The sequence below is a fragment of the Neolamprologus brichardi genome, chromosome 23 (genome assembly GCF_056152115.1).
Source record: "Neolamprologus brichardi isolate AB-2024 chromosome 23, ASM5615211v1, whole genome shotgun sequence".
Lineage (NCBI taxonomy): Eukaryota > Metazoa > Chordata > Actinopteri > Cichliformes > Cichlidae > Neolamprologus > Neolamprologus brichardi.
The window spans coordinates 154784-180667 of NC_142125.1; the positions used below are offsets into that span (position 1 = coordinate 154784).

Consider the following 25884-nt stretch of genomic DNA (forward strand, 5'->3'; position numbering starts at 1 on the left):
GTGAATAGTTAGCTCTTATCAGCCTACTGTTGGAAATGTCACGTCTGCCTGTTTACTCGCTGTAACGTATGGACCAACACTCCTGATGACTCATCACATCTGCATGTCACGGCAGAGTTTAGAGGAAAAATGCTCGAAATGCTCGAAATGCAGCTGCAGGAAATGCATGAAGACCAGAATAAAACACGCGGCACCTTTTTTCAACAGAAGCGGTTAATTCTTTAAAACAGCAGCTAAACCTGAAGTTTACATAGTTTACATATTTCAAGCTCGGTCTGTTCTTTCTAAGACGATCAGAAACGCAAAACGTTCACATCTCCTTGACAGAGCTGGACTTAAGGACTCTATCAGGATGATATTTGAACCTTTCCATCAGCAGGCCGAAGGCTGTCAGAGTAATGTGGGAGTTTGCTTCCTGGAGCATTTCTAACATTTCTTCTGACAGGAAATCAAAGCCTGCACAGGGAACCTTTTAAATGTTTGTTTATGCCGTCAATTAATCAACCAGAGGTTGTTGTTTTGCAATAACCCTGGAATACGACATCTTACTGTAATGTAACGGCAAGACTAATTATAAGGAAACTGATGTATTTATTTATTATGGTAGCAGACCGATAAACACTTCAAAGAGGCTTTAAGAAAACCGAACAAGCGTCACCTGCAGGTTGTTGCTCTCTGCCAGGTGATTGGCTGAAGAGCTGTGAAAAGGTAGTGGGTGTGTGGGGTCAGTGCTCGGGTGGGAGTGGGCATACTGTCGGTAAGAGACTTTTGCCATCTTGTTTGGATCATTTGTTATTGTAGGCGCCCATTTTTAATGTGTCGCTGGACTTTTAGTGTGACCACGAGTTTTAATAGAAGAATTGATCAATCCCTCGATCGACAGGGAGACGGATCAATATTGTATATTGAGTGTTTTAGCTTTGTGATTTCGAATGGTTTCATAAAATTGATATTTTATTGGGCAATATTTTAATCGATAATGTTGTTTGTGTTTTCTGCTGTGCTTTTTTGTTCGTTCTTTTGATTGATCTGTAATTTTGTTTTGGTTGTCGTCCAGCCATGAAGACGGTTATTGATTGTGAGTTGTGTAAGGGCGGACTAACCTCCTTTGTTTTTAATTTGTTTGTGCCACTTCCCTTTATGTTCCAGATTACAGGTCATGCATAGCTGCTTCCCAGCTGTGCTGAGACCCGAAGTGTTTGCAGTGCGTGCTGCAGGTAAACCGATTGTGTCGCTAAACAGATGAGCTGTTAGGGATGTCATCAGAAGGAACGGCGTGAAGAGGCTAAAGAGAAACCTACAGGACAGGAGGCGTGGCATGGGGCGAGTACAAGTCCTGGTAAACTGTCTGTTGTGTGGTGTGCAGCCATACAGCTTACAAGTTCCTGTCCTCTTTCTATTTATGTACACAGTAAACGTGATCGGGCAGTTTTTGGTGTGTGGTCCCATTTCTCTTCACGTACATGCCTGTCGACTGTCTTTCATGCAAAACACGAATCCTCTGCATGGCCACTTTTTTCTTTCCAGCTGGTTTATTTCATGATTTGTGAGCGCCTTCCTGTCAGAAGCAGAGCAGCTTCCTGGGACTTATTCAGTCCTTTATAGTCAGAAACTCATCATGACAGCGTCGCACACAGTACATGCGTGTGAGACACTGTAGAAGCAAGCAGGGTCAGAGCGACTATAAGGACACATGTGTTTGTGTTAAAGGTCTCAGATCTCCACATGAAATGTTCCTTTTGATTGACATCAAGGCCGCGCTGTGGCCCCTCGTGGTGAGAGGTGGCAGGTAATTGCAGACTGCTGACGTGCACACAAATTGCATCGAGGGGAGCCTTCGCTGTCGGCTCCGTCAGGAAGCATCAGAGCGTCGTGTTTGCAGCAGAAATTTGGAGGTCGAGCAGCTGTTTACATTTAGAAACAGCGCTGTTGAAGGTTATAAGCTCATTTATTTAGCTGTGAACCATATTTATTGAAAACCATTAAAAGGAGAACAAAGATGTGAGTTTGTGTCGTAGCCCTGTGTCGCTGCATCATGTTGTTTAGCATGTTTGTTGTCACTGGTGTGTGTGGTGCAACAGAAGAGTATCATCTGGGCTGAAGCCACCAAATCCCTACAACAAGTGTCTTTTTCTTAAATACTGCAGTGCGCCCTCTATTAACCCTCTCAGGCTCAAATTAAACTTTTTGTTGCTGATGCACAACCAAGTCCTGCAGTGGTGCTTCTGAGTAAAACTCATAAAATATGTATGTTGGTAATCAGGTTGTTTTTAACTGTTGCAAATCAGCAACGCTGCATCGAGAGGGTCAAACAGCTGAGCTAATAAATCTGTCTGGGCCCGAATCTGAACTCCACATGTAAATAATGTGTTTCTCATCTTTCCTTCACACATCGTACTCTAAGTACGAGTACCAGTATGAGGTGAGGGTTAAGCAAGCATTTATGCAACAGATCGAACTGATATACAAAGTGTGACCAGCGTGATCCAGCGTGAGACCTGCGAGTATCATAGCAGGAAGTCCTTAAAATGTCCTGCTGAAAGTGACCAGCACACGTTAGTCGTGCATGAGTCTGACGGGCTTAATGATTGGCTGTTATTACAGGCTGACGGGCTTAATGATTGGCTGTTATTACAGGTTGACGGGCTTAATGATTGGCTGTTATTACAGGCTTATTCATCGCTATCTTGGTGTCAGGATGTTTCCTGTGTTACAGAACATGATGGAGGAAAGATGCCCAGCAGCTCGTTTGCACCACTATCAGCGCAGCTACAAAGTGTGTAAAAATACACAGCTGATGGTCAACAATGACTCCGACCCTTTTCCTTAGTGCTAATAATATAATGCTAAAATACAGTTTTACCCCTAAAATCAGTATAAGTTCAGGAAACTACCATTTACTTAAAATACATTAAATCCACAATATTGCGGTCATATGATCTTCCAGGTGTTAGTCCCATTCCCGAATCCCGATTCCCTGCACAGCATCATTTCCTTCTGGCTTCCTGCAGTGTCCATCTTCATGTTCTTATAATAGATTTTTATGGCAGGCTGCAGTCGTTGTGGTAATTTAAATATTACGGCTTTAATGGTTTTCATTATTTTTATCGAGGGCCTGCATCGGCCTGTTACCTACTCATCATCTCCATGTTTCCAAGTCGTAGACGGTAAACTGCTCGCAGTACCGCTCAGTAAATTGCTCGGAGAATTAAAATCGAGTAAACACACATGCATGTTGTGAAGTGACAAGAAGTTCATATTTCTTGATAATGCTGTGACGGATGTTTTCCACGCTGGCATTGGCAGTTTAATTATGAGGAACAAGGCAAAGACACAGCGAGGTAATTATATCCTGCGTACGACTGGAGCGAGGCCACGGCTGCGACTCTAATTTCAGCAGCTCTGATGAAGTGTTACGTGAAAGAGACAGAGAGCTCCCACCACAAACATGTCGCCGCCGCTTGTAAATGAGGCGGGTTTCATTAGTTACTTCATGAATACATTATTAACAACAGCAATAATCTTAGCAGCCTCGCACATCGCTGTTTGTGTCGCCTACTTTTGGAAAAACTATACTTGTGTTTTGCCTTTAGAGTCCAATTAATGCTCCTCAAACGGGCTGAGGTGATGAATGCAGGGAAATGGCTGAGAAGGTCGTTTGTAATGAAAGTTCTCGATAAGTCAGCTAAAAAACGAAAGGTGCAATATATTTATCTTAGGCCTGAGAGGAAAAACAGCCATAATTATTCATAATAAATGATTAGAAATACTCTTTTGCATTATTGTTACTGTAACACAGGTAAACACAGGTAAACACAGGTGGACTCAATATAAAGGTAGAGATGCACACGCACGTGTAAACCAGCATAGCATTCAAACAGCAACATGAAACTTTATGTTATGGACGAGTTCAGATCTCATGTCTGCATTTATACAAACGACTTTATCACCAGGTGCAGAGGGAAGGGAGACCCACAGGAGACCCACAGGAGACCCACACAGACCCACACAGACCCACAGGAGACCCACACAGACCCACAGGAGACCCACAGGAGACCCATACAGACCCACACAGACCCACAGGAGACCCATACAGACCCACAGGAGACCCACAGGAGACCCACAGGAGACCTACACAGACCCACACAGACCCACAGGAGACCCATACAGACCCACAGGAGACCCACAGGAGACCCACACAGACCCACAGGAGACCCACACAGACCCACACAGACCCACAGGAGACCCACAGGAGACCCACAGGAGACCCACAGGAGACCCATACAGACCCACACAGACCCACAGGAGACCCATACAGACCCACAGGAGACCCACAGGAGACCCACAGGAGACCCACACAGACCCACACAGACCCACAGGAGACCCACAGGAGACTCACAGGAGACCCACAGGAGACCCATACAGACCCACACAGACCCACAGGAGACCCATACAGACCCACAGGAGACCCACAGGAGACCCACAGGAGACCCACACAGACCCACACAGACCCACAGGAGACCCATACAGACCCACAGGAGACCCACAGGAGACCCACACAGACCCACAGGAGACCCACAGGAGACCCACAGGAGACCCACACAGACCCACAGGAGACCCACACAGACCCACAGGAGACCCACAGGAGACCCACAGGAGACCCATAGGAGACCCACAGGAGACCCATAGGAGACCCACAGGAGACCCACAGGAGACCCATACAGACCCACAGGAGACCCACAGGAGACCCACACAGACCCACAGGAGACCCACAGGAGACCCACAGGAGACCCACACAGACCCACAGGAGACCCACACAGACCCACAGGAGACCCACACAGACCCACACAGACCCACAGGAGACCCACAGGAGACCCACACAGACCCACAGGAGACCCACACAGACCCATACAGACCCACAGGAGACCCACAGGAGACCCATACAGACCCACACAGACCCACAGGAGACCCACACAGACCCACAGGAGACCCACACAGACCCACACAGACCCACAGGAGACCCACACAGACCCACAGGAGACCCACACAGACCCATACAGACCCACAGGAGACCCACACAGACCCACAGGAGACCCATACAGACCCACACAGACCCACACAGACCCACAGGAGACCCATACAGACCCACAGGAGACCCATACAGACCCACAGGAGACCCACACAGACCCTCAGGAGACCCACACAGACCCACACAGACCCACACAGACCCACAGGAGACCCATACAGACCCATAGGAGACCCACACAGACCCATACAGACCCACAGGAGACCCACAGGAGACCCATACAGACCCACACAGACCCACAGGAGACCCACAGGAGACCCACACAGACCCACACAGACCCACAGGAGACCCACACAGACCCACACAGACCCACAGGAGACCCATACAGACCCACAGGAGACCCACAGGAGACCCACACAGACCCACAGGAGACCCACACAGACCCACACAGACCCACAGGAGACCCACAGGAGACCCACAGGAGACCCACACAGACCCACAGGAGACCCACACAGACCCACAGGAGACCCACAGGAGACCCACAGGAGACCCATAGGAGACCCACAGAGAGACCCATAGGAGACCCACAGGAGACCCACAGGAGACCCATACAGACCCACAGGAGACCCACAGGAGACCCACACAGACCCACAGGAGACCCACAGGAGACCCACAGGAGACCCACACAGACCCACAGGAGACCCACACAGACCCACAGGAGACCCACACAGACCCACACAGACCCACACAGACCCACAGGAGACCCACAGGAGACCCACACAGACCCACAGGAGACCCACACAGACCCATACAGACCCACAGGAGACCCACAGGAGACCCATACAGACCCACACAGACCCACAGGAGACCCACACAGACCCACAGGAGACCCACACAGACCCACACAGACCCACAGGAGACCCACACAGACCCACAGGAGACCCACACAGACCCATACAGACCCACAGGAGACCCACACAGACCCACAGGAGACCCATACAGACCCACACAGACCCACACAGACCCACAGGAGACCCATACAGACCCACAGGAGACCCATACAGACCCACAGGAGACCCACACAGACCCTCAGGAGACCCACACAGACCCACACAGACCCACAGGAGACCCATACAGACCCATAGGAGACCCACACAGACCCATACAGACCCACAGGAGACCCACAGGAGACCCATACAGACCCACACAGACCCACAGGAGACCCACAGGAGACCCACACAGACCCACACAGACCCACAGGAGACCCATACAGACCCACAGGAGACCCATACAGACCCACAGGAGACCCACACAGACCCTCAGGAGACCCACACAGACCCACACAGACCCACACAGACCCACAGGAGACCCACACAGACCCTCAGGAGACCCACACAGACCCACACAGACCCACAGGAGACCCACAGGAGACCCACAGGAGACCCACAGGAGACCCACACAGACCCACAGGAGACCCACACAGACCCACAGGAGACCCACAGGAGACCCACACAGACCCACAGGAGACCCACAGGAGACCCACACAGACCCACAGGCTTCAAAGCTTTTGGAACCATCAGACCAACTTCATCCAACTACAGTGAATATTTCCTGCTTTTCACCAACTGAAAAATGCTAACAATCCATAAATGAATGTTATCTTGTTTCGTTCCTTGTGATGTTGAAATTGCGATGATAACCTAACAGGATGCCAGTTTGAACTGTTGAGACAGTCTTTGGAAGAAAACAAGTACATGAACAGGGTTACTTATCCACTGTGCCCAGGTCTCATTATCTACCAGTGACACAGCAGCAGACTCCAGGAAAAAGGACTCATCTCCGGAGCAGGACTGGCCTGGCCTTTTAATGTTAACGAGCCACCCACTCCTGTGCTGCGAGGCCAAGTCCTTGGTCAGCGAGACAAAAATAGGAAGCTAGAGTCCCGATAATGTCACTCAGAGACGAGTAAAATGCACTGCTGTGGACAAAGTGCTATCAGTGGCAGACCTTCTCTTTGATAACAGCACGTAGATCTACTGCAGTGACGGCTTTTTCATGTAGGTTTGTGGCTGATTGCAAACAAACTGGAATGAAAGATCCTTACTCTAGGTTGAGCCGGAGTAGCAACAAGGTTAGCTTTTATTATAGTGAAGATGTGACCGACTTCCTTATTGTGTTCTTCCTCACTGTAGTAGACACTGCATATTATTTGATAGCAGCTGTAATGTTTCATGGTAGTTTTATTTTAATAGTGACAGAGAGAATAACAATCTAAACACTACAACCTGGTTTGCCTCTTACCTGTAATTATTTTTATTTAATTTAATAACTGTACAGTACTCTCTGTTTATAGTAACCATTGTCCTAAATGTAAATATGTAAGAAAAATTGTGTATGTTTCTGTTCCGTGTCCTGGGTACTGTTTGTTTGTATATGTAGAAAAATGCATTAGATAAAAGTTATAAATGGATTTGATTGTTACTGAGTGAAATAAGCAGTTGATCCCATTGAATCCAGCTGGATTTCTGGCCACCAGTGATCGCCTGTGAGCCCGTGTTTCATGATTACAGGTAATCAACCTGATCTGAAGTCATTATGCATGTAAAGCACAGAAGGCTGGACTGGGCTACAAGACCAACTGTTGGTGGGAAACCGAATTTCCCAGAGGAACCCACCCGAGGGATTAATAAAGTTTTATCTTATCTCTTATCTAGAAATGGAAGCAATAAAAAAACAGTTGTCTTCGTTCTGGAGCTCCATACAAGGATGATGATGATGAAGGTGGAGGATCAGCCAAACACAAGTTTGAAGGTAACTGGGACCACAGCCACCACCAGCACCGTTGGTAACACATTATTGTCACGGTTCTTTTGTTTTCAGTGAGTTTTCTCGTGGTTTTTGTCATTTTGTATCACGTTAGTCTACTTTGTTATTCTACGGTTGATCCTGTAGCGCCTCGGTTGCTTTTTCTGTTTCGCTTTTGGTTGTTGTGTCCTTGCCAACTGTGTTTATTTAACTGTGTGAGTCAAAGGAGCTTGCAAAGAAAAGCGTCTGGACTTCTTTAAGTTACTTGAAGACGTTTCACCTTCATCCGAGAAGCTTCTTCAGTTCTAAGGTCAAATGGTGGAGAGTCCCAGATATAAACCTAGTGGGAGTTTCCCCCCACAGAGGGACAAAAGGTGTGTGAGTTCTTGTTTCACTTCATGATGTTCATGTTTCCCCATCACATCTGCACCGTCGCTCCCTCGCTCCCTTTAGCCTGCCCGCTCCTCCATTCCTGTTTCCTGTTTTATTGTGAAGGTCGTGTTCCCATGTTCGTGTCTTGTTTTGCTTCCTCTGTGTAGGTGATTTGTGTCAGCTGTGTTCCCGTGTGTCCTCACTTCCCTCGTTATCCCTTTTGTATTTAGTGTCTGTGTCTACCTGCGCTGGTTGATCTCCCTCACAGCTGTGTGATGCCCCCAGTGTGACTGATCATGACAATCTCCCAGTTTACTTTTGTACCATTTTGCCTTTTTCCAGCAATAAAGCCGTGCGTTTTGAGTTCACGTGCTGCTTCCGTGAGTCTGCTTTAATCTCCTGCCTGCCACACAGCAACTCATGACAATTATACTGTAAGGGATTGAAATCTTGCAGCGCCTGTAAGGTCCCCCTGCTGGAGAGTGCACACGTCCAGGCCCGTGGTTAGATAAAACCAAAATCGCCGTGTCTGCATCATAAGAACTTTGTGCTTCAGGGCTGATTTCCTGCTACAGGTACAGGATGACGTCACCATATTTAGGATGTGACCACGTACCATAAAATCTTGGAGCCTCTTTCCTTAAAAAATGTGTCGTGGATTGGTTTTCTACAATCACCCAACAGTGACCCAAATGCAACAAGGCAACAAAGGAGCAGCTGAAGCACATTAAGGTCATCAAGTGGTCGAGCCAGTCCTTAATCAGCAATCAGTCACAGACAACCTGTGAAGGCAGCTGAAGCGCTGAGTTACCAAGCACCAACCAAAAACCCTGAAAGGATTTAGAGTTTCTGAGAAGACGAGTGGGCAGAAATCACCTCTGAGATCTGTGCAAACCCGGTGACCAGTTACAGGAAACATCTCACCGCTGTGCTCGCCATCAGGAGTTCGCCCCCTGGATCGGGGGTCAAATACATATTTCACTAAAGTACATAAAAGTTTAATTAACAGCCAAATGAAGCTTTTAGTAGATAAAGGGACAGCATCTTACATACTGCACTATAGCTGATAGTTTGATGGATTTTCTTTATTTTTCACTTATGTTTCCATGTTAGCCTACAAATGCTTTTTTTCTGCTTTCAATTTTAAAAAATAGCTGCTGAGAGTCTAATGTGGCGATGTAGCCCTGAATACAGATACTGGCCTATATATAGGAAGCCTACAAACAGGGCCATGCTGAAAACAGGATGTTACACATGTTTTTAGCATGTAACATGTAAACACAGAACCTGAGCTCCTGAAAATCTTGAAGGGATTTTCACCGGCTCATTTTGCAGTGACCCAACGTGCTGTTTAAACACTTAGTTTTTGGAAAAGGCTCACTCTTTGCACTTCACATTTTGAAAGTTTCCATTCATGCTGCTCATCAAATATATAAATATCATTTTCTTCAATGCAGGTACATTTATACTTTTTAGGAGATGCATGTGCGTCTTCATTCGCACGCTGGACATTTTACAGCTCGAACATTTTGTGGTCTGCAGGAGGGCGCAGAGATGGAGATTGTTGGGAGCAGTGGAGGCATTACTCATTTACTTTCCCTAATTTTCCCCAGGAGGACTGTGGATTAAAACTGCTGACCTTTTGATCGCAGGGCTGCATCTCTAACTTGTCGGCAACTACATTGCCGCAACTAAGTCAACTTAACCCACGACTGGCTCAGACTAATATTCTGTCAGATAAAATTGAAGCCGCCGCTTTAATCAAACGGGAGGGTGCGCAGTCACCTTCGTCTCGCTGTTATCACCACTGTGGGACCTTTCTGATGCCCCTCAGCCAAAACGCTGTTTCCCAAAGTCACAATTTAGCCTGCAGCAATTTCAGGGCTTCTCTGTTTAATGAAGGCATTACGTTGTCATCAGCTCAGAGTAATTTACGGCGTCCTCGTGTGACATGCACTGTGCATACTTTACATCTCCCCTGTATAGTTAGTAGCCACTTTATCCTCCCTTTCTCACAGATTTTATGTGCAAAGGCACTGCAGGCATAAGCTTACAGGTTCCCATAAGTGCCAGCTTCGTAAAATGAATCTTATTTAGACGATTATTCCACGAATCCTCCCCGGGTCCTAATTTTCTTACATTTGGCTGCTTGGTCTAATTGAATGAATTGGAAGAAAGACGCTGTGCTGATTTAATGTTCTCTCTGTGCTGTCTTTGTAAGTATGAACGAGCATGCATATGCACAGCTGCTTAAATTGAAATTATGCGATTAAGGTCTTTGACATTGGCAAGTGAGGCCAAAATGGCTGACGGCTCGCATCAAATGAAGGCGAGCACTCAGGCTCCTCGATCGAGGCTGTGAGGTACTGTTACGAATCGATACGCCGTTCTCAGAAGCTCGGAGAATCTCTAAAGCTCATCATTTATCTGGACCAGAACCTGCACAGGTGTTTGGGTGGATGCAGCTTTTAGCTAATGTGAAACATCATCGTCAAGTTTGGGATGGATCCCCGAATGGGCCGCTCTACTCCCTTACTGCTGCTCTCACTTCTGTTATTTATTGATCATTGCACACAGCTCGGTGTGCAGCAGTCTATTGTAACCTTCAGCAGGGCTTACTCCCATTTTCAGACGTCTGCTGAGTGGTTAAATGACTTTACTACAAAAACACAACCTTCATGGTTGTGTCTGTTATCTCATGTCCAGTTTAGAAAGTCAGTGTTTTTGGTGTATTTGTACCCAGTGACTATGATGTAACGTTTCAAAAATAAAGTGAAAGAACAAACATTTACAGGGAAATCTTTTGTGTTGTTCGTGTAATCGTTGGGTCAAATAGTAACTTAGTGGGCAAAGAATTTGAAAAGTGATACTTTAGGAAGAAACAGAAGCGAGTAAGAAGTGTTTCATGTTTCACGGTGACCCGACAGGACAAGAAAATGAATCGCTTCCTAGCTGATTTGAAAAATACAACCTCAGAACTGGAAGGCTGTGCTTTACACGCTGCTTCTTTCACTTTTGTTAAATAAATAACGACATAGTTTAATGTGTCGTGTTTTATTTTAAAAAAGATGTCTAATTACTTCCTCCAAACCATCAACGTGTCTTTTAGACCCCAACCTAAGAGCTCATCACAGCACAGAAACAGCTTTAGTGAAGGTTACAAATGATCTTCTTATGGCCTCTGACAGTGGACTCATCTCTGTGCTTGTCCTGCTAGACCTCAGTGCAGCATTCGATACTGTTGACCATAATATCCTATTAGAGCGATTAGAACATGCTGTAGGTATTACAGGTACTGCACTGCAGTGGTTTGTATCATATCTATCTAATAGACTCCAGTTTGTGCATGTAAATGGAGAGTCCTCTTCACACACTGAGGTTAATTATGGAGTTCCACAGGGTTCAGTGCTAGGACCAATTCTGTTTACATTATACATGCTTCCCCTAGGCAGCATCATTAGAAGACATAGCATACATTTACACTGCTATGCAGATGACACCCAGCTCTATCTGTCCATGAAGCCAGATAACACACACCAGTGAGTTAAACTGCAGGAATGTCTTAAAGACATAAAGACCTGGATGGCCGCTAACTTTCTGCTTCTTAACTCAGATCAAACTGAGGTCATTGTACTCGGCCCTGAAAAGCTTAGAAATATGGTATCTAACCAGATTCTTACTCTGGATGGCATTAGGGCTGGACGACTGTAATTCATTATTATCAGGAAGTCCTAAAAACTCCCTGAAAAGCCTTCAGCTGATCCAAAATGCTGCAGCAAGAGTACTGACAGGGACTAGAAAGAGAGAGCAGATTTCTCCTGTTTTGGCTTCCTGTTAAATCCAGAATTCTGCTCCTCACATACAAGGTCTTAAATAATCAGGCCCCATCTTATCTTAATGACCTTGTAGTACCATATCACCCTATTAGAGCACTTCGCTCTCGCTCTGCAGGCCTACTTGTTGTTCCTAGAGTATTTAAAAGTAGAATGGGAGGCAGAGCCTTCAGTTTTCAGGCCCCTCTTCTGTGGAACCAGCTTCCAGTTTGGATTCAGGAGACAGACTGTCACGATCCTGGTCTTATGACCCAGCGGTTTGAGTTTTAGTTCATTTTGATGTTTCTAGTTTAAGCTCATTAGATTTTCTATGTTTATTTGCTGATTATATTCCCGTTGTGTTTTCAACCCTTGTGTTGTCTCTCTTATCCTTCATGTGTTTCATGTCTGTTTCTTATGTTGTCAAGTTCATGTAGTCATGTCAGTGTTTCATTGTTTCCTGTTTTATTTTGAAAGAGGTCCTGTGCTTCTGTGTTCTTCCCTGTGGGCGTTATGTTCATGTTGTGTCTACTTTGCTTTTCTGTCCCATGTTTCAGGTCCCTATGTTCTGTCTCAGTTGCTGTTAAGTTTACATGTTTTGAGTTCAGTCAGTGTGTTTCCTGTTTTGCTTTCACAGACTGTCCTATGTTAATGTTTCTTCCCTTGTCTCATCCTGCGTGATTACTCCCAGCTGTGCTCTCCTCCTGTGGCTCATTCCCCCTCGTTATCCCTCAGTGTATTTAAGCCCCGTGGTTCTCTGTGTCAGCGTTGTGTCCTCCCTCATAGCTGTGTGATTTTCCCTGTGGCTCCTTGTGCTTTAGTTTCCCCGTTTAGTTTAGTTTAGTTTGTATTGTCCCTGTACACCAGCAATAAAGCTGTGTTTTTTGAGTTTACCTTTGTCTCGTTTGCGTTTGGGTCCTTCCCTTGCCTGCACACAGCCGTACTGTGACACAGACTCTCTACTTTCAAGATTAGGCTTCAAACTTTCCTTTTTGCTAAAGCATATAGTTAGGGCTGGACCAGGTGACCCTGAATCCTCCCTTAGTTATGCTGCAATAGACGTAGGCTGCCGGGGATTCCCATGATGCACTGGGTTTTTCCTTTCCAGTCACCTTTCTCACTCACTATGTGTTAACAGACCTCTCTGCATTGAATCATATCTGTTATTAATTTCTGTCTCTCTTCCACAGCATGTCTTTATCCTGTCTTCCTTCTCTCACCCCAACCAATCACAGCAGATGGCCCCGCCCCTCCCTGAGCCTGGTTCTGCTGGAGGTTTCTTCCTGTTAAAAGGGAGTTTTTCCTTCCTGCTGTCGCCAAAGTGCTTGCTCATAGGGGGTCATATGATTGTTGGGGTTTTCTCTGAATCCATTATTGTACGATCTACTGTACAATATAAAGCACCCTTATTTGATTTGGCGCTATATAAATAAAATTGAATTGAACTGGATTGAATACAGGGGCAATGATGGTTGAAATGTGATATTGAAGACAGTCCTCATGGCTTAATGCCCTCAGAACCTTTATTGCAATTCTTTAAACTCAAAAGATTTTCCCTTAAAGCAGGAGGAGTATTATCAGCTTCTGTCTAAAGACAGGGTGCTGTAAATGAAATAATGGTAAATTGGTGCTACATCACCAGTTCCTGTTATGAGTCTTGTCATGTCGATAACAGAGAAAATTACTTTTACCCAGCTGATCAGGGGTCGTGCTAAACCACAGAAGAACAGTGTTTAAGTTCCTTGGGATTCACTGTTTAATAAGTACGATTTATCACAGCTTGTTTTTTTCTTTGCATTTCTTGGTGAATTACAAAGATAAGCTCGAGCTGGAATCAGCAACGTTGTTTCGATGAGTAGGGCTGGATTCCAGTAAGCTGTCCTCTCTCTAACTGTTGCCCATTCCTGAAACTCGCACAGAAAAACAGGGTGTTTGCCAGGAAGGGGGCACGCACGAAACATCCAACCTTCCTGTTAAGTCTTAGTGGAAGTCGGCGGCGGATGAGCCTCTTTGCTGACACTAAAGAGAGCTCTGCTTACCTCAACAGCAGCCTTGGCCCGCTCAAACTCCTCCTCCAGGGACTGATGTCTGGACAGGAGCGCGCTCCCCCACCGCTGCTCCTTCGTTAGGCGAGCCTGTCATACACACATGCATGCACACATTTCATAGTAATATAAACATTTATGCGCAAACAGGCTCCGTCACCTTCACTCACTTGCACATGACAAAGCATCACGTTCGCACACTTCAAACATAGCACATCGCATTACACACAGAGGACAGGCGGGCAGGGAGAGTGTGCAGGGTCAGCCGTCTCTGCTTTCTCAGGGATGAGGAAATATCCCTGCCTCAACAAAGCCTCTGACATGCTTAGGAAGGCCAGCCGAATCACTGCTGTCAGCACCCCCCGCCCAGCCCTCGCAGACCTGCTCCTCATCTGAACCACATCCTACTTATCCAGCCTCTCACAATTTCCCCCTCCGGCCTGGCTCACTCCTGTGTGCATGCAATGTAAAACCAGAATATGCTGATAGATTCAGAGTGTGGTATAGTTTACACAACTTCATATAAAGACCTTTGCATTCATTTTGAGAAGTAAATGATTCTGAGATACTCATATACGATGCATTAGGCTTAGACATAGCAATAGCTGTATGTATCGCAGGGCTCTATTAGAGACGGCTCCCTGTGCTTGCAGCTATTATCTGTAACATTTCCCATCTGCAGAGATATAATGCAAAATTCATCTTAATGTCACCCAGGATGGAGAAAGTGCTTCATGAAGAGCAAAATGCATGCAGTGCCAAAAAGAAAAAGTTGCCACAAATGCAGGATTCTGTATTTGGATTGCTTAAGGAAAAATCCACCCAAAAGTGCTCTGTCACAGTTTCCTCTCCTCAGCTTAAATCAGCAAGATTTACTATTCTGCTGTGAGATTTCCAGTCCAGCCGTAGTTTCATACCAGACAACATTTAACAACTTTTACTCCAAATCCTTGGTGGTTGTTTTTGGGCTACTCTCAGTTTTTCACTTTTAGTTCATAACAAGATGGGATTTAGATCACATGGTTACAATCACACAGTGCAACCTGATGATGTGATTGGTTGCCTTGGCCATCAGTTAATAGTGTTTACCTGACTGCTAGTGTATTAACTTCCCATTCAATGGTTTTTCTTTATTTTCATGACTGTTTACATTGCAGATTCTCACTGAAGGCATCAAAACTAGGAACGAACACGGATGAATTATGTAGAAGACAAAAGTGTGAAATAACATGTTAGATTCTTTAAAGTAGCCGGCTTTTGCTTTGATCACTGCTTTGCACACTCGTGGCGTTTTCTCCATGAGCTTCATGAGGTCGTCTCCTGAAATAGTTTTCCAACAGTGTTGAAGGAGTTTCCAAAGATGCTGAGCCTTCAGTCTGCGCTCCATCTCATCCCAAACCATCTCCACTGGGTTTAGGTGACTGTGGAGGCCAGGCCTCCATCACTCTCCTTCTTGGTCAAACAGCCTTCACACAGCCTGGAGGTGAGTGTGGGGTGATTGTGCTGTTGGACAATAAATGATGGGATGGTGTGTGGCTGCAGGATGCTGTGGTAGCCATGCTGGTTCAGTGTGCATTCAGTTTTGAATAAAACCCCAACAAACCCTAACCCACTGACAACAAAGCAAAGGACGGCTGCTTTCTAAAATATAAGACATGTTTAGAGTCTTTGTTGGATAATTCCATATATGTTGCTTCATAGAGTTTAAGTCTTCAGTTTGTATCTGCACTGTAGAAAGTCGTAAAAATAAAGAAAAACCATGAAATGAGAAGGTGTGTCCAAACTTAGGAACCCTGTGTGAAAACCTGATAAGAACTGCAATCAAGCCTTTGCAATAACTGTGAGTCTCTCACATCGCTGTTGAGGAAAGTTTCTGCTTTTGCAGTGACATAGTCATAGCTAAGAAACAAATACGTGTTCAGGTTTATAATAATGAGCCCTGAATTTCAAGCAGTGTCTTATTTCCTGTTGGTATTTATTGTTTTGTTTTTTCCAGCTGTTGTTTGTCTGTGTTTTCTTTTTCTTGCTGCCCTGATTAAACAAGAATCTGCATTTAAAATGTTTCTGTAAAAGCAGTGGAAGTAAGCAGCAGACTGCTCTGCAGAGCCGTATAGCTCGCTATGATAAAGAAAAATGTACGATGAGATTGCCGGGACAGGCACTGAGGTGGAGGCCATTTGTTTTCTGTCTGTTCTTATCAAGATTATGCAAAAACCATAAAAACTAATTTCATGAAGGCGAGCACAGAGGCCGAGCGTGTGCCAAGCAAGAGTCCTTTAAATGGTGAAATCTTTCTTTCACTTTCTTTCAGGTCTTGGCAGAGGATGTGCCCTCCAGTTGCCCTTCTTATATTTCTAAGACATGATGTTTTTACTAAAGGCTTGATAGGATGAGGCCTTGCTGGCAAATTACAGCTGGATGAGCTCTTTAAAAGCAGGGACTGAGGCAAAGAGTTGGAAATCTGGAACAATAAAAGCTTGAAGCGTGAAGCTGGAGCTCACAGTGAGCATGCACTGTAGCTGCATGTTCATGTTTTTAAACATGTAAAATAAATGACGACTCTTTCTCCTCCTTGATGTTTCACTCCACAGAATAACGAGGGTGGATTTTTCCTTTGAAGGTTGAGTTATACACTTGTGTTAGTTCATGTATCTCATGCAGGACCCGCCTCGTCTTTGCATGCATTTGTTTCTGTGTGCGTGTTGTACCTGCTACGTGGGAAGCTAAAACCACTCCTTACAGGATCTCTGTCAGCGAGCTACAACGTAACTCCTGAGCAAAACAAATTTGGTGCGTTTGTTTGCCAATAGCTCCCCCGTCTCGGACAGCTATCTTTAATCCCAAATCTATTATTTATCAGCGAGCTGAAAAGGTGATATAGGCTCAGCTAGCTCGCTGAGCTCAACACTAATGGGTTTGGAGTAAGGCTGCTGAATTATTCATAGGCTATTAATCTAATAATGGCGTCTGAAAACAAGACCCTTATGCAGACCTACACAGAGACACCAACTAAGGCAGAAAGCGCTTGACATTTGGACCGAGCAGCACCACAGAGGAATCCATCCCGAGGCCGACTTTGGTCTTTGTCTTACTTTTTGCTCTCAGTCACCTGGTTTTTGGTCTTTAGAGCCAGATACTCTGAGAAGGTGTGATGCTGTTTCACTGGTACAAATGTGTAAGTCTTTCAGTGTGATATGAAAGGATGCATAGGGAGGCTTACATGTCTTCCACTAATATACTGCCTGTTGAGCTGAAATGGAAGAATTGTAGGTGTTAGGACACAATGATGGGTAAACAGCACACAGTAGGGTGTCTTATTAAACTGTCATTGTAACACAACACAAACATGCAGTTGGTCAATAAAGTCATCAGTTCTTCAAACGTAACGGTGCAACAATCAGAACAATCCAGTGAAACAGTTTGTAAACCCTGACCAGGATTACTCCCAACATCTGGACGGATCTTCATCAGAGTCACAGAAACAGACATTTTTGAAGATGATTTGTGCTTTTTAAAAATAATCCCTGCAGAACTCAGTTTCCTCCAGCTCCCTGTCATCTCCGGGTACTCTGACTTCCACCCTGTTAGCTTTATTGGAGATTTTAAACTGACTGTAGGTGCAATATGGAGCATGAACCGGTAGCTGATAACCTGATGTTCCCAGGGTGTTCCCTGCGTCTGCCTGGCGTCAGCTCCATGGTCTCAAAATGTGATAAACGGTGGTTTAGAAAATGGAGTGATGCTGAAAAAGTCTCTTCTATAACATTTTACAGCTTCATGCTTCTTAATAATCTTTCCTACAGAATCCCATTTGTCCCATCACGAAATCTTTACGTGAATGTCAAGAAGCAGATTTTATTTACAGCGGGGTGCTCGTCTTCTGGTTCCAGCTTCTGAAACTGAACCTCTGACCTCAGTGTTTGGAAACATCAGGATCTCAGACTTTCACAAAGCCTACAGTAGTGTGTGACATTAATGTGGTCACTTGTACTTGTTTATAAGTGTGATTTAGACAAAGACGCAGGCACACGACAGGCAATCACTGCTGGGAGGTTCCACGGCCTTTTCCTGCAGTTGTTCATGTAGTTTGATTTTCTCAAGGAGGGTGGAGGTGCTGTGGGGGGGGGGGGGGGGGGGGGGGGGAGGGAGGGAAACGCTAATGTCGGAGATGTGGGAAGCTTTCTTAGTTAAAGACGTTGGCTTCGAGTGCGCACAGTGCATCAATGAGGATTCCTGCCTCACACTCTGAGCACTTACTTGTGACGCCAGCGCAGACTCTGGTTCCAGTTTGGTGTTTGTTTCCAGCGTATTCTTGTTTGACGAGTCTGTCTGTGTTTTACAATCTATGGACCTGAAGAAAAGAGAGGACTGGGATAAGCCAGCGTGTTAAACATGTCGGCAATAGAGCTTTAAAGATGAGTAATTAGAAAACGGCAGTAAATAAATGTAATTTTATTACATGTTTGCATAAAACATCACCAGGGTAAATATTCACCTTTGAACTCTGCCAACAGCAGATAAAACACTATATAATCAACAGGTGGACAAACATTCGGTCTCCCCTGTTTCTACTACAGTAATGTTTCCTCAGTTAAATAAATGTTCAGCAGGTCTGTCTAACAGGAAGGAAGCAAAGGGAGTGAACGAAGTCGTGGGCCTAAAAACTCTGAACATACAGACACTAAGGCTATGTTCACTCTGCAGGTCTTAATGCTCAATTCTGAATTTTTGATCAAATCCAATTGTTTTGTCTGCTCGTTCACACGACAAATAAAATGTGACAGCAAACGGTCTCTGGTGTGACGCTCAGAGCGTCCGCATGTGCAGACGTCACACACAACGCGCTCTGTTTACACCCAGACCAACAGTATGTTTGACTGATGGCCTTAATGTAAAGACTTTACGTTTCCCAATTTAGCTCTAAGTTATAATTATAAGTGTAAAGTTATTTACATATGGCCTATAATTATCCTGATTACAGTTTATCCGTATCACTGTTTTAGAGAGGAGCACTACAAATAAAATGTTCACGTTTCTCCAACATTGTCTTCCCAACAAACAGGAAGCGTTCACAATGTCTTCCTGGCGCTGATAGTTGGCGTCTGTCTTGTGTCAGTGACGTAAAAGACAGATTTAATGCGACATGACCATCAAACAGCAGCTTTCTAAAACATCAGATATGTATCGGATTCAGGACCACATACGAAAGTGACCCAGATCGGATTTGAAAATATGAGATGAGATGAGATGATGAGATGAGATGAGATGATGAGATGAGATGAGATGATGAGATGAGATGAGATGGCCTTTATTTGTCAGTTGCAGTTGCCCACAGCCGAGATGACAGACTTTTGACGACCGTACATACACAAACATCACATTGGGGAGACAGGTCAGGCTAGGTAGCGAGGAAACAAACATGGAAATGTGTAACACAGAAGGATAACACAGGAATGCACAGATATCAACACACCACAGCACAATAAACACAGACAGCAACATGGGAAAGAGTTCCAGTGTGTACATCTGATCTGGGACCGCTGCAATCTTTCGACTGCGCCTCCAGCTGACCCGATGTCCACATCAGAGGGGAGGTAAGCGTTGGAGGTGGCGTTGGATAGGGAGGGTGATGGATGAGTGAGTGCTTATCAGTATATGTATGTGTGTGCGTGTCCATAGTTCAGCTGAGACAGTGTCCTTCGCCCTGCCAGGCTAAGTAAACAGTCTTCCAGCCGACCCAGGTGGCCTTGCAGGGAAGAACAGACTCAACACAGTCGTTATCAGGGTGTGTTGTTCAGCTCCAGCCTTGCAGCTGGCGCCGAAGCCGCAATATGATGGTGGTTTTTCTTTTGCAAACAACTCATGAGAATTTCAAAGCTGCTCTTTAACACTCCGACACCGGTCTCTCAATGTGCCGTTCACGCTGTCACACCGTGATCGGATATGAGCCGCACAGGGTCAGAAAAGTCCGATTTGATGTGCTTTCACCTGCAGTGTGAACGTAGCCTAAGACAGTTCTTAGAGGTGGGATCAAAACAAGTCTGAAGGACTTTTTTCTAGAAAGTGACACAAATTTTAATGCACAAAAAGCTGCGTAAGCTCTGATTATAGGACATCTGACAGGGAATTCAGATTTCCAGTGTAAATAATAACGATGCTGGACAGATATGAGAAAGATGATGTCATTATTATCCAGTCAGAGTAATACAGAGGTGAGGACCTACCACAGAAACTCGTTAGAGGAATTTTTAGAAGAACGTCGTCTCTCCAGCTTCCATTTTCTGTTGGCGTTTCTTTCAGGGTTGGGATTCAATTCTTCCCATTTATCCAGTGAGCCGATTGTAACTGGTGACAGTAATAACAAACGAATGTAAGCGACTAAAGTGAGACATGGAAAAACAAAGAAATGTCATTTCAAACACACACAGATGTTCCAGTTTCTGTTAATTTGGGGAAACGCTCATGTGTTCAGAAAAAAAGCAAAATTAATCAGTGTTGGTGATTAAATGGTGACACTAATGTTCAAAGTTATTTTTCCAGCTTTGAAACCTTTTAACACGTCTTCCTGAGAGTCAAATAATTAGCTAAAAAACAAAACGATTAATGCCGTCGACGTCTAAACAAATTAAAAAACGAGGAGACGATCAGCTGTCCACAAATCTATCAGGACACAAAGTTGTGCTTTTATTAAATGACATCACAGTTATAATCAGTCCCATGAATTATTCAGCACAGAGGTTCGACTCTGCACAATTACAGACTTTAACCTTTTCAACACAAAAGGAGCTGCTTCTTTTATCCCTCTCATCACATTAAACCGACTCAGTGCTTCTGTGGACACTCGTGTGAGGTCACTTCCACACGAGATGATGGGAGTTGTTCCAGTTATCAGGTGTGTCAGAGGGCTCGAGTGGAGGATTGACCACGTTTGCACACTAGCGTTGGCAGCGCGGGGCGGTTCAGTTTTATTGGAGCATCCCTGATACTAAGTATGATTTACTGATAGAAAATCACCCGAACGTTGGAGCGTCTCTACCTGAGTCCAGTGATGCCCTCTCTGGGGTCCGCATGCTTGGTCCCGTGTGTTCAACTTCCACCTGGATCAGCTCTGTCTCATCCGTCTTTTTCCTGTGTGAGCTGTTCTTCTGGCTGTCTCCCTGGGACAACAGGGCGCTCTTCCTGTCCCTGCTGTTTCTCCTCTCTCCAGGCTCGCTGAGATCTAGCAGGTCCAGAGTTGAAGAGAGAACTGTGAGGAGATGGCACATGGTTAGCTTCTGAAGGATCATTGATAGCCATGGAAACTTCATTAAACGTGTTCTAATTTGATCAAATCTGTAAAATAAGTTGGAGTACTTTCCCCCCTCACGCTGGTCTTTTTTAAAAATCAGTAATCTGTGAGTTGACCATCTCCTTATCTCAAATGTAATCTGACTTTATCGACGTCTTTACTTTAAGAGGCCTTCGAGGTTGCATCAAACTTGGAAAACTTTGTAATGAGACTGAATAGCTTCACTTTTTGTGCTTTGATTTTGATCTGCACGGTTTCTGACGTGGCATGTAGACCTGTCAGGGGTACTTAGGCTGGAGTATTCCCCCTCAGGTGGGCATCTAAAAATTTGCTGCTGCTCTTTTCAGCCAATCTAAATATACTGCAAACGACTGCACGGTCTGATGAGGATGAGACGGGCTCTGGAGGCCGTTTGGTCAGTGCAGTAACTCGAGCACGAGTCAGCAGGAGAGGGCACCTCTGTTTTTATTTTTTTTATATAATTATTACTGATTTGGATTTGTTGGGTTTTCTTTCAATTTGTGAACGAAAAATAATTTTAGCTGCACGAGGAGTAATCTTAAACTCCCGGGAACAACTAACCAAGTTAATGTTCCCGACATAAATAAAGCAATGACAGATGTTCACAGTTCTGACAATAATTTCCCTGGAAATGCATTTTTCTGCCTCCACGATGAAGATTTTATCAGACATCGTGTACGAACAGAAAACTGTGCAAACCATCGTTCCTTTGTGTTTTATAGGTGAACAGGTGGAGCAATCTTTTGGAAACTTGAAAGTCAACATTTGTTACGAGCATGTTTTCTCCTGCAGGAACTGCGTCAGACAAATATCATTTGTTGAAGTCTTCTAGTTCTGCCCACGCCTCATTGGACAGTCAAAGCTGATCCTTGGATCCTTGGATCTCCATCGTTTTGAGATTTAGCTCTGGGGAGGTCCACTGATGGGACTGATGGTGTTTCATTGTGTTTCTCTATCCAGACAGTGTGTTTGGGACCGTTGCCATGCTAACAAATGAAGCTGGAGCCAATCATACGCCTTCAGATGGCCTTTTTTTCTCATGTATGTGACTGATGCTGTTTTTTTGTCACTCCTTTTGTCCTCCAGTTCTCTCAGACTTTTTAAGAAGATACTGCACACCAGGTTGTGGTCTGCCATGCCTTTGTCAGTTCTTTGGAAATCACCTCATTGGTGCAAAAATACAATTCACTTCCTGTCAAACTGTTTGTTGGCATTTTTCAAGAATTCAACTAAAAAGGAGTTTTTGTGACAGGCTGGAGTTATGATTGGGAAAATGTGACTGTTGTCTGATATGTGTGGCTACAACAATGGTTGTTGTGCTTAAACGATTCACAGATCCATGTTAGGTGGCTCGACAAACAAGAAAACATTACTGTGAAAATGCTCAGGTACAAGGAGAGGACTAGAAATGAAAAAGGAGACAAACTTTGAAAGATGTTGAAGATTCCTGCTCAGGGCTATTAAAAAATCTAAGAGTCTGGCTCCTTGGAAGCAAAAATATAAAGAAATGAGTGGGGACTGAAAACCTTTGCATCGTATCTATCGTGGCATTTTTCCTTTTGCAGTAGACTCTCTTCCTTTATTTCCCATCAGTAATTTAGTGAGAAACACTGCAAACCAAATACATGACATGTTTTTGTGAGGTTAGATAAAAAAATCACGACTTGCTAAAACCCACACTAAAACGTCTTCATACTCTGGATATTTGAGGAACCCACAAACTTGCTCCCCTCCGAGGAGCCCGACGGCGTCTTTTCAGCGAGCTGAAAAGTGCAGGCACGTGACGGCATAACTGGCACGCCGCTGCTTCATGTCAACTGAGAGTATTTGTTGACTGAAATCTCTGCATAATCTGTGTGCTCATCTTCCCAGCCTTGTGCTCTTTAGATGACAAATACAATTAGAAATCAAGGGAGACGCACTCGTGTGGATGCTTGCTGAAGAGTTTTCAGCATCAAAAGAATCACGAACGCTTTATGAAGAGACAGTGATGTAAAAATTGTTTTACCACCCAGAGTCTCCTTGAAATGATGATGCTAGGAAGAAATACAGCAAGCATTTAGAAGTAGACGTTACTGTGTAGAGGCCAGTGGGTTTGTAGTAAACAAGTAAATATGACCACTGAGACATCGAGAGTCCCGATCGCTTCAGTTCGACACTAGCGAGCCAAAACATTGTGACAAATTACAGCTGATTATCTTGTAGCAGTGGTGTCCATCGGGCCACCGCAGAGCTCTGCGTGCGTGAAACAAAGACCAAACTGTTCAGCGGTGAATCGCTGCTGCAGTGGAGAGAGGACATATTACTGGCCACAAAGCTAGAGGACGTGTGACCCTCCATCATCACACAAAGAAAGACACAACTACAGCAGGTGACCTGTCCACTGCCTCGATGCCACAGATGTGATGCATCAAGTCTCCAGTCTGATCGGCAAACACAGTTTTGTGCGTCTCCAGTTTAAAATCAAGCCAGTCGACAAAATGACCCTCTGTTGTTTTGTGATTGATGAAGGAAGCTACTTACCACACCCACATTCAAGTGTGCAACAATCCAAGACCATGTGTGCACACATCAGTGTTTAATTTGTTTAATGTTTACTAGTGTAACCAGGGTTAAAAAGATGCATAAATAGTAAAAGATAAGTGAAGTCTGAGAATATAAATATCAAAGAGTTCATTTATTTAAATTTTCTTGTATATTAAAAAGGCAAAAGTTCATGTAAAATGATTAAAAACATGTTTGCATTGTTTAAAATAAGTTATCTTTCTTTTCTTGTGAATTGTTTGTGAGAACTGTAATTTCCTACGGGGATATGGTCTGTGAAGGTAACACAGGGTGGAGAGCGCGAGGAGAGAGGGCGGTGGCGCGTGAGTTACACGGAGCATCCGGTGAAGTTAGCTTGTTTTTATGTAGTATCAGTAAGTGTGTTGCGACTTTTCGGAAAGATAAGTCGCAGTGTCGGTAAGTTAGTGATAGTGATGGTGAGATGAAGCCTCATGATGAACTGAAGCTTTCCACCCAATTGGTCGACTCATGGTTCGAAGCATTGTGATGATTCATTTGCTCTACTGCGCCATCAAGTGGACAATTCAAGTGAAGCGGGCTCTGTGATTATAATGATGTGTAAACCTCTAAACTGAATAAGTAAATTGTTTTCTTGGTTATTTATCCCGAATATTGTCTCAGTATGTGTGATACAAAAGAGAAAGTGGAAACTATCAGGACAGAGTTTTGGTATGATTGTGTAACTGTTAGCCTCAGACAGTCAGTCAATAGTATAATTCAGATCATAGATTAGTACATTTGCATATTTTTATAACTATAAAAAGAAAGCTGACACTTTCGAGACTTTATCTAATGTGTAAGCATCACAGCAGATGCCTTAGATTAGAATCAGTGAGCTGTCGGCTTTCAGCCCCGACCGTGTCCGCGCTGTCTGGTGAGAAAGGCGACATCTCACTGATTCTGATGCGTCGACGCTTTGTGTTTACGTCTTTGTGCAGAATCGGTGTACCTGCTCTCATTTATTGTTTTAGCTGTTTGGTGGTGGTTGAAATGTAGTAATATTTATATTAATAATCGATTCAGGATTTTAATGAATCTATATCACGTTATCCAAGCTAGAATCGATTTTAATCGATAATCAAAACCCGCTAGTACCTGTGTAATCATGTTTATGTACATCTGGATAATGACACAAACTAGTATTTGGCGCTTCACTTTTTAATAAACTAAAAGACGGAAATCAGATTATAGGATCTGTAGTGTTGTTTATTTATATTATGGTGCTTATCATTTGTGATATTTATTACTGTGTGCATACTTTATTAGGAGAGATAAAATAAAATAAAAAATCTCTTCCTTCCTGGTTCCATCGAAGAAGAAATGCTCAAGTAACTATGTAACACGTACGTAATCCAATTCCACAACACAGTGTGATGGGAAATCAGCTGTGTTTTTCTGCCCATTTTATTTCGAATCTGGCGCGAACCGGTGAACCAGTCCCTGAATCAGTCACGTGGTACGGACTGCCCGCGAGGCCTCGAACGTCACTGCATACGTAATCAAAGCAAGCCTCGATACGCGCTTCACAGACACGCCCCCGAGATTACCCGACACACGATTCGACGCTTCGACACACAGGACACATCACTAGTTAGTGACATAACACGTAAAGTTTCGGCGTGAAGCTGCTGGACTGTGTGTTTTGTTTACTGCGGCAGCATTAAGTTAAAGTGAGGCTAACCCAGCCGTTTGCTAATAAGGACTACTGTAGCTGCCGTTTCGCTAAAGTTGTGGAACATAACAAGCTGCAGAGGATCGTTACCGAACTGGATACCGACGGACAGACCCCAGATAGTCACTCTGAGTGCCCGAGTCACTCAGAGTACCTCTGGCAACGTGGGAAGCTAAAACAGGAAGCTTGTGGAGCACGTGGAGGTCACGGACCTTCCTCATGTTTGTGCTACTGCATTCAGAGCGGAGTGTTTCTGAAGGAGCTGAAGACAACCTGTT

The 25884-nt window shown here is 44.6% G+C and overlaps 1 protein-coding gene across 2 annotated transcripts in view; it reads right to left on the reverse strand.

Moving 5' to 3' along the window:
- The window catches only part of pex5la (peroxisomal biogenesis factor 5-like a), a 108464-nt gene that overhangs the window by 21145 nt on the left and 61435 nt on the right, over positions 1-25884 (reverse strand). For both annotated transcript variants that reach the window (XM_006803312.2, XM_006803311.2), the window contains 5 exons: positions 21097-21306; positions 20285-20405; positions 18318-18411; positions 17281-17310; positions 14055-14150 (listed from right to left, as the gene is read on the reverse strand). In XM_006803312.2, the coding sequence (XP_006803375.1) occupies positions 14055-14150; positions 17281-17310; positions 18318-18411; positions 20285-20405; positions 21097-21306 (551 nt within the window). The remainder of the gene's footprint in view (positions 1-14054; positions 14151-17280; positions 17311-18317; positions 18412-20284; positions 20406-21096; positions 21307-25884) is intronic.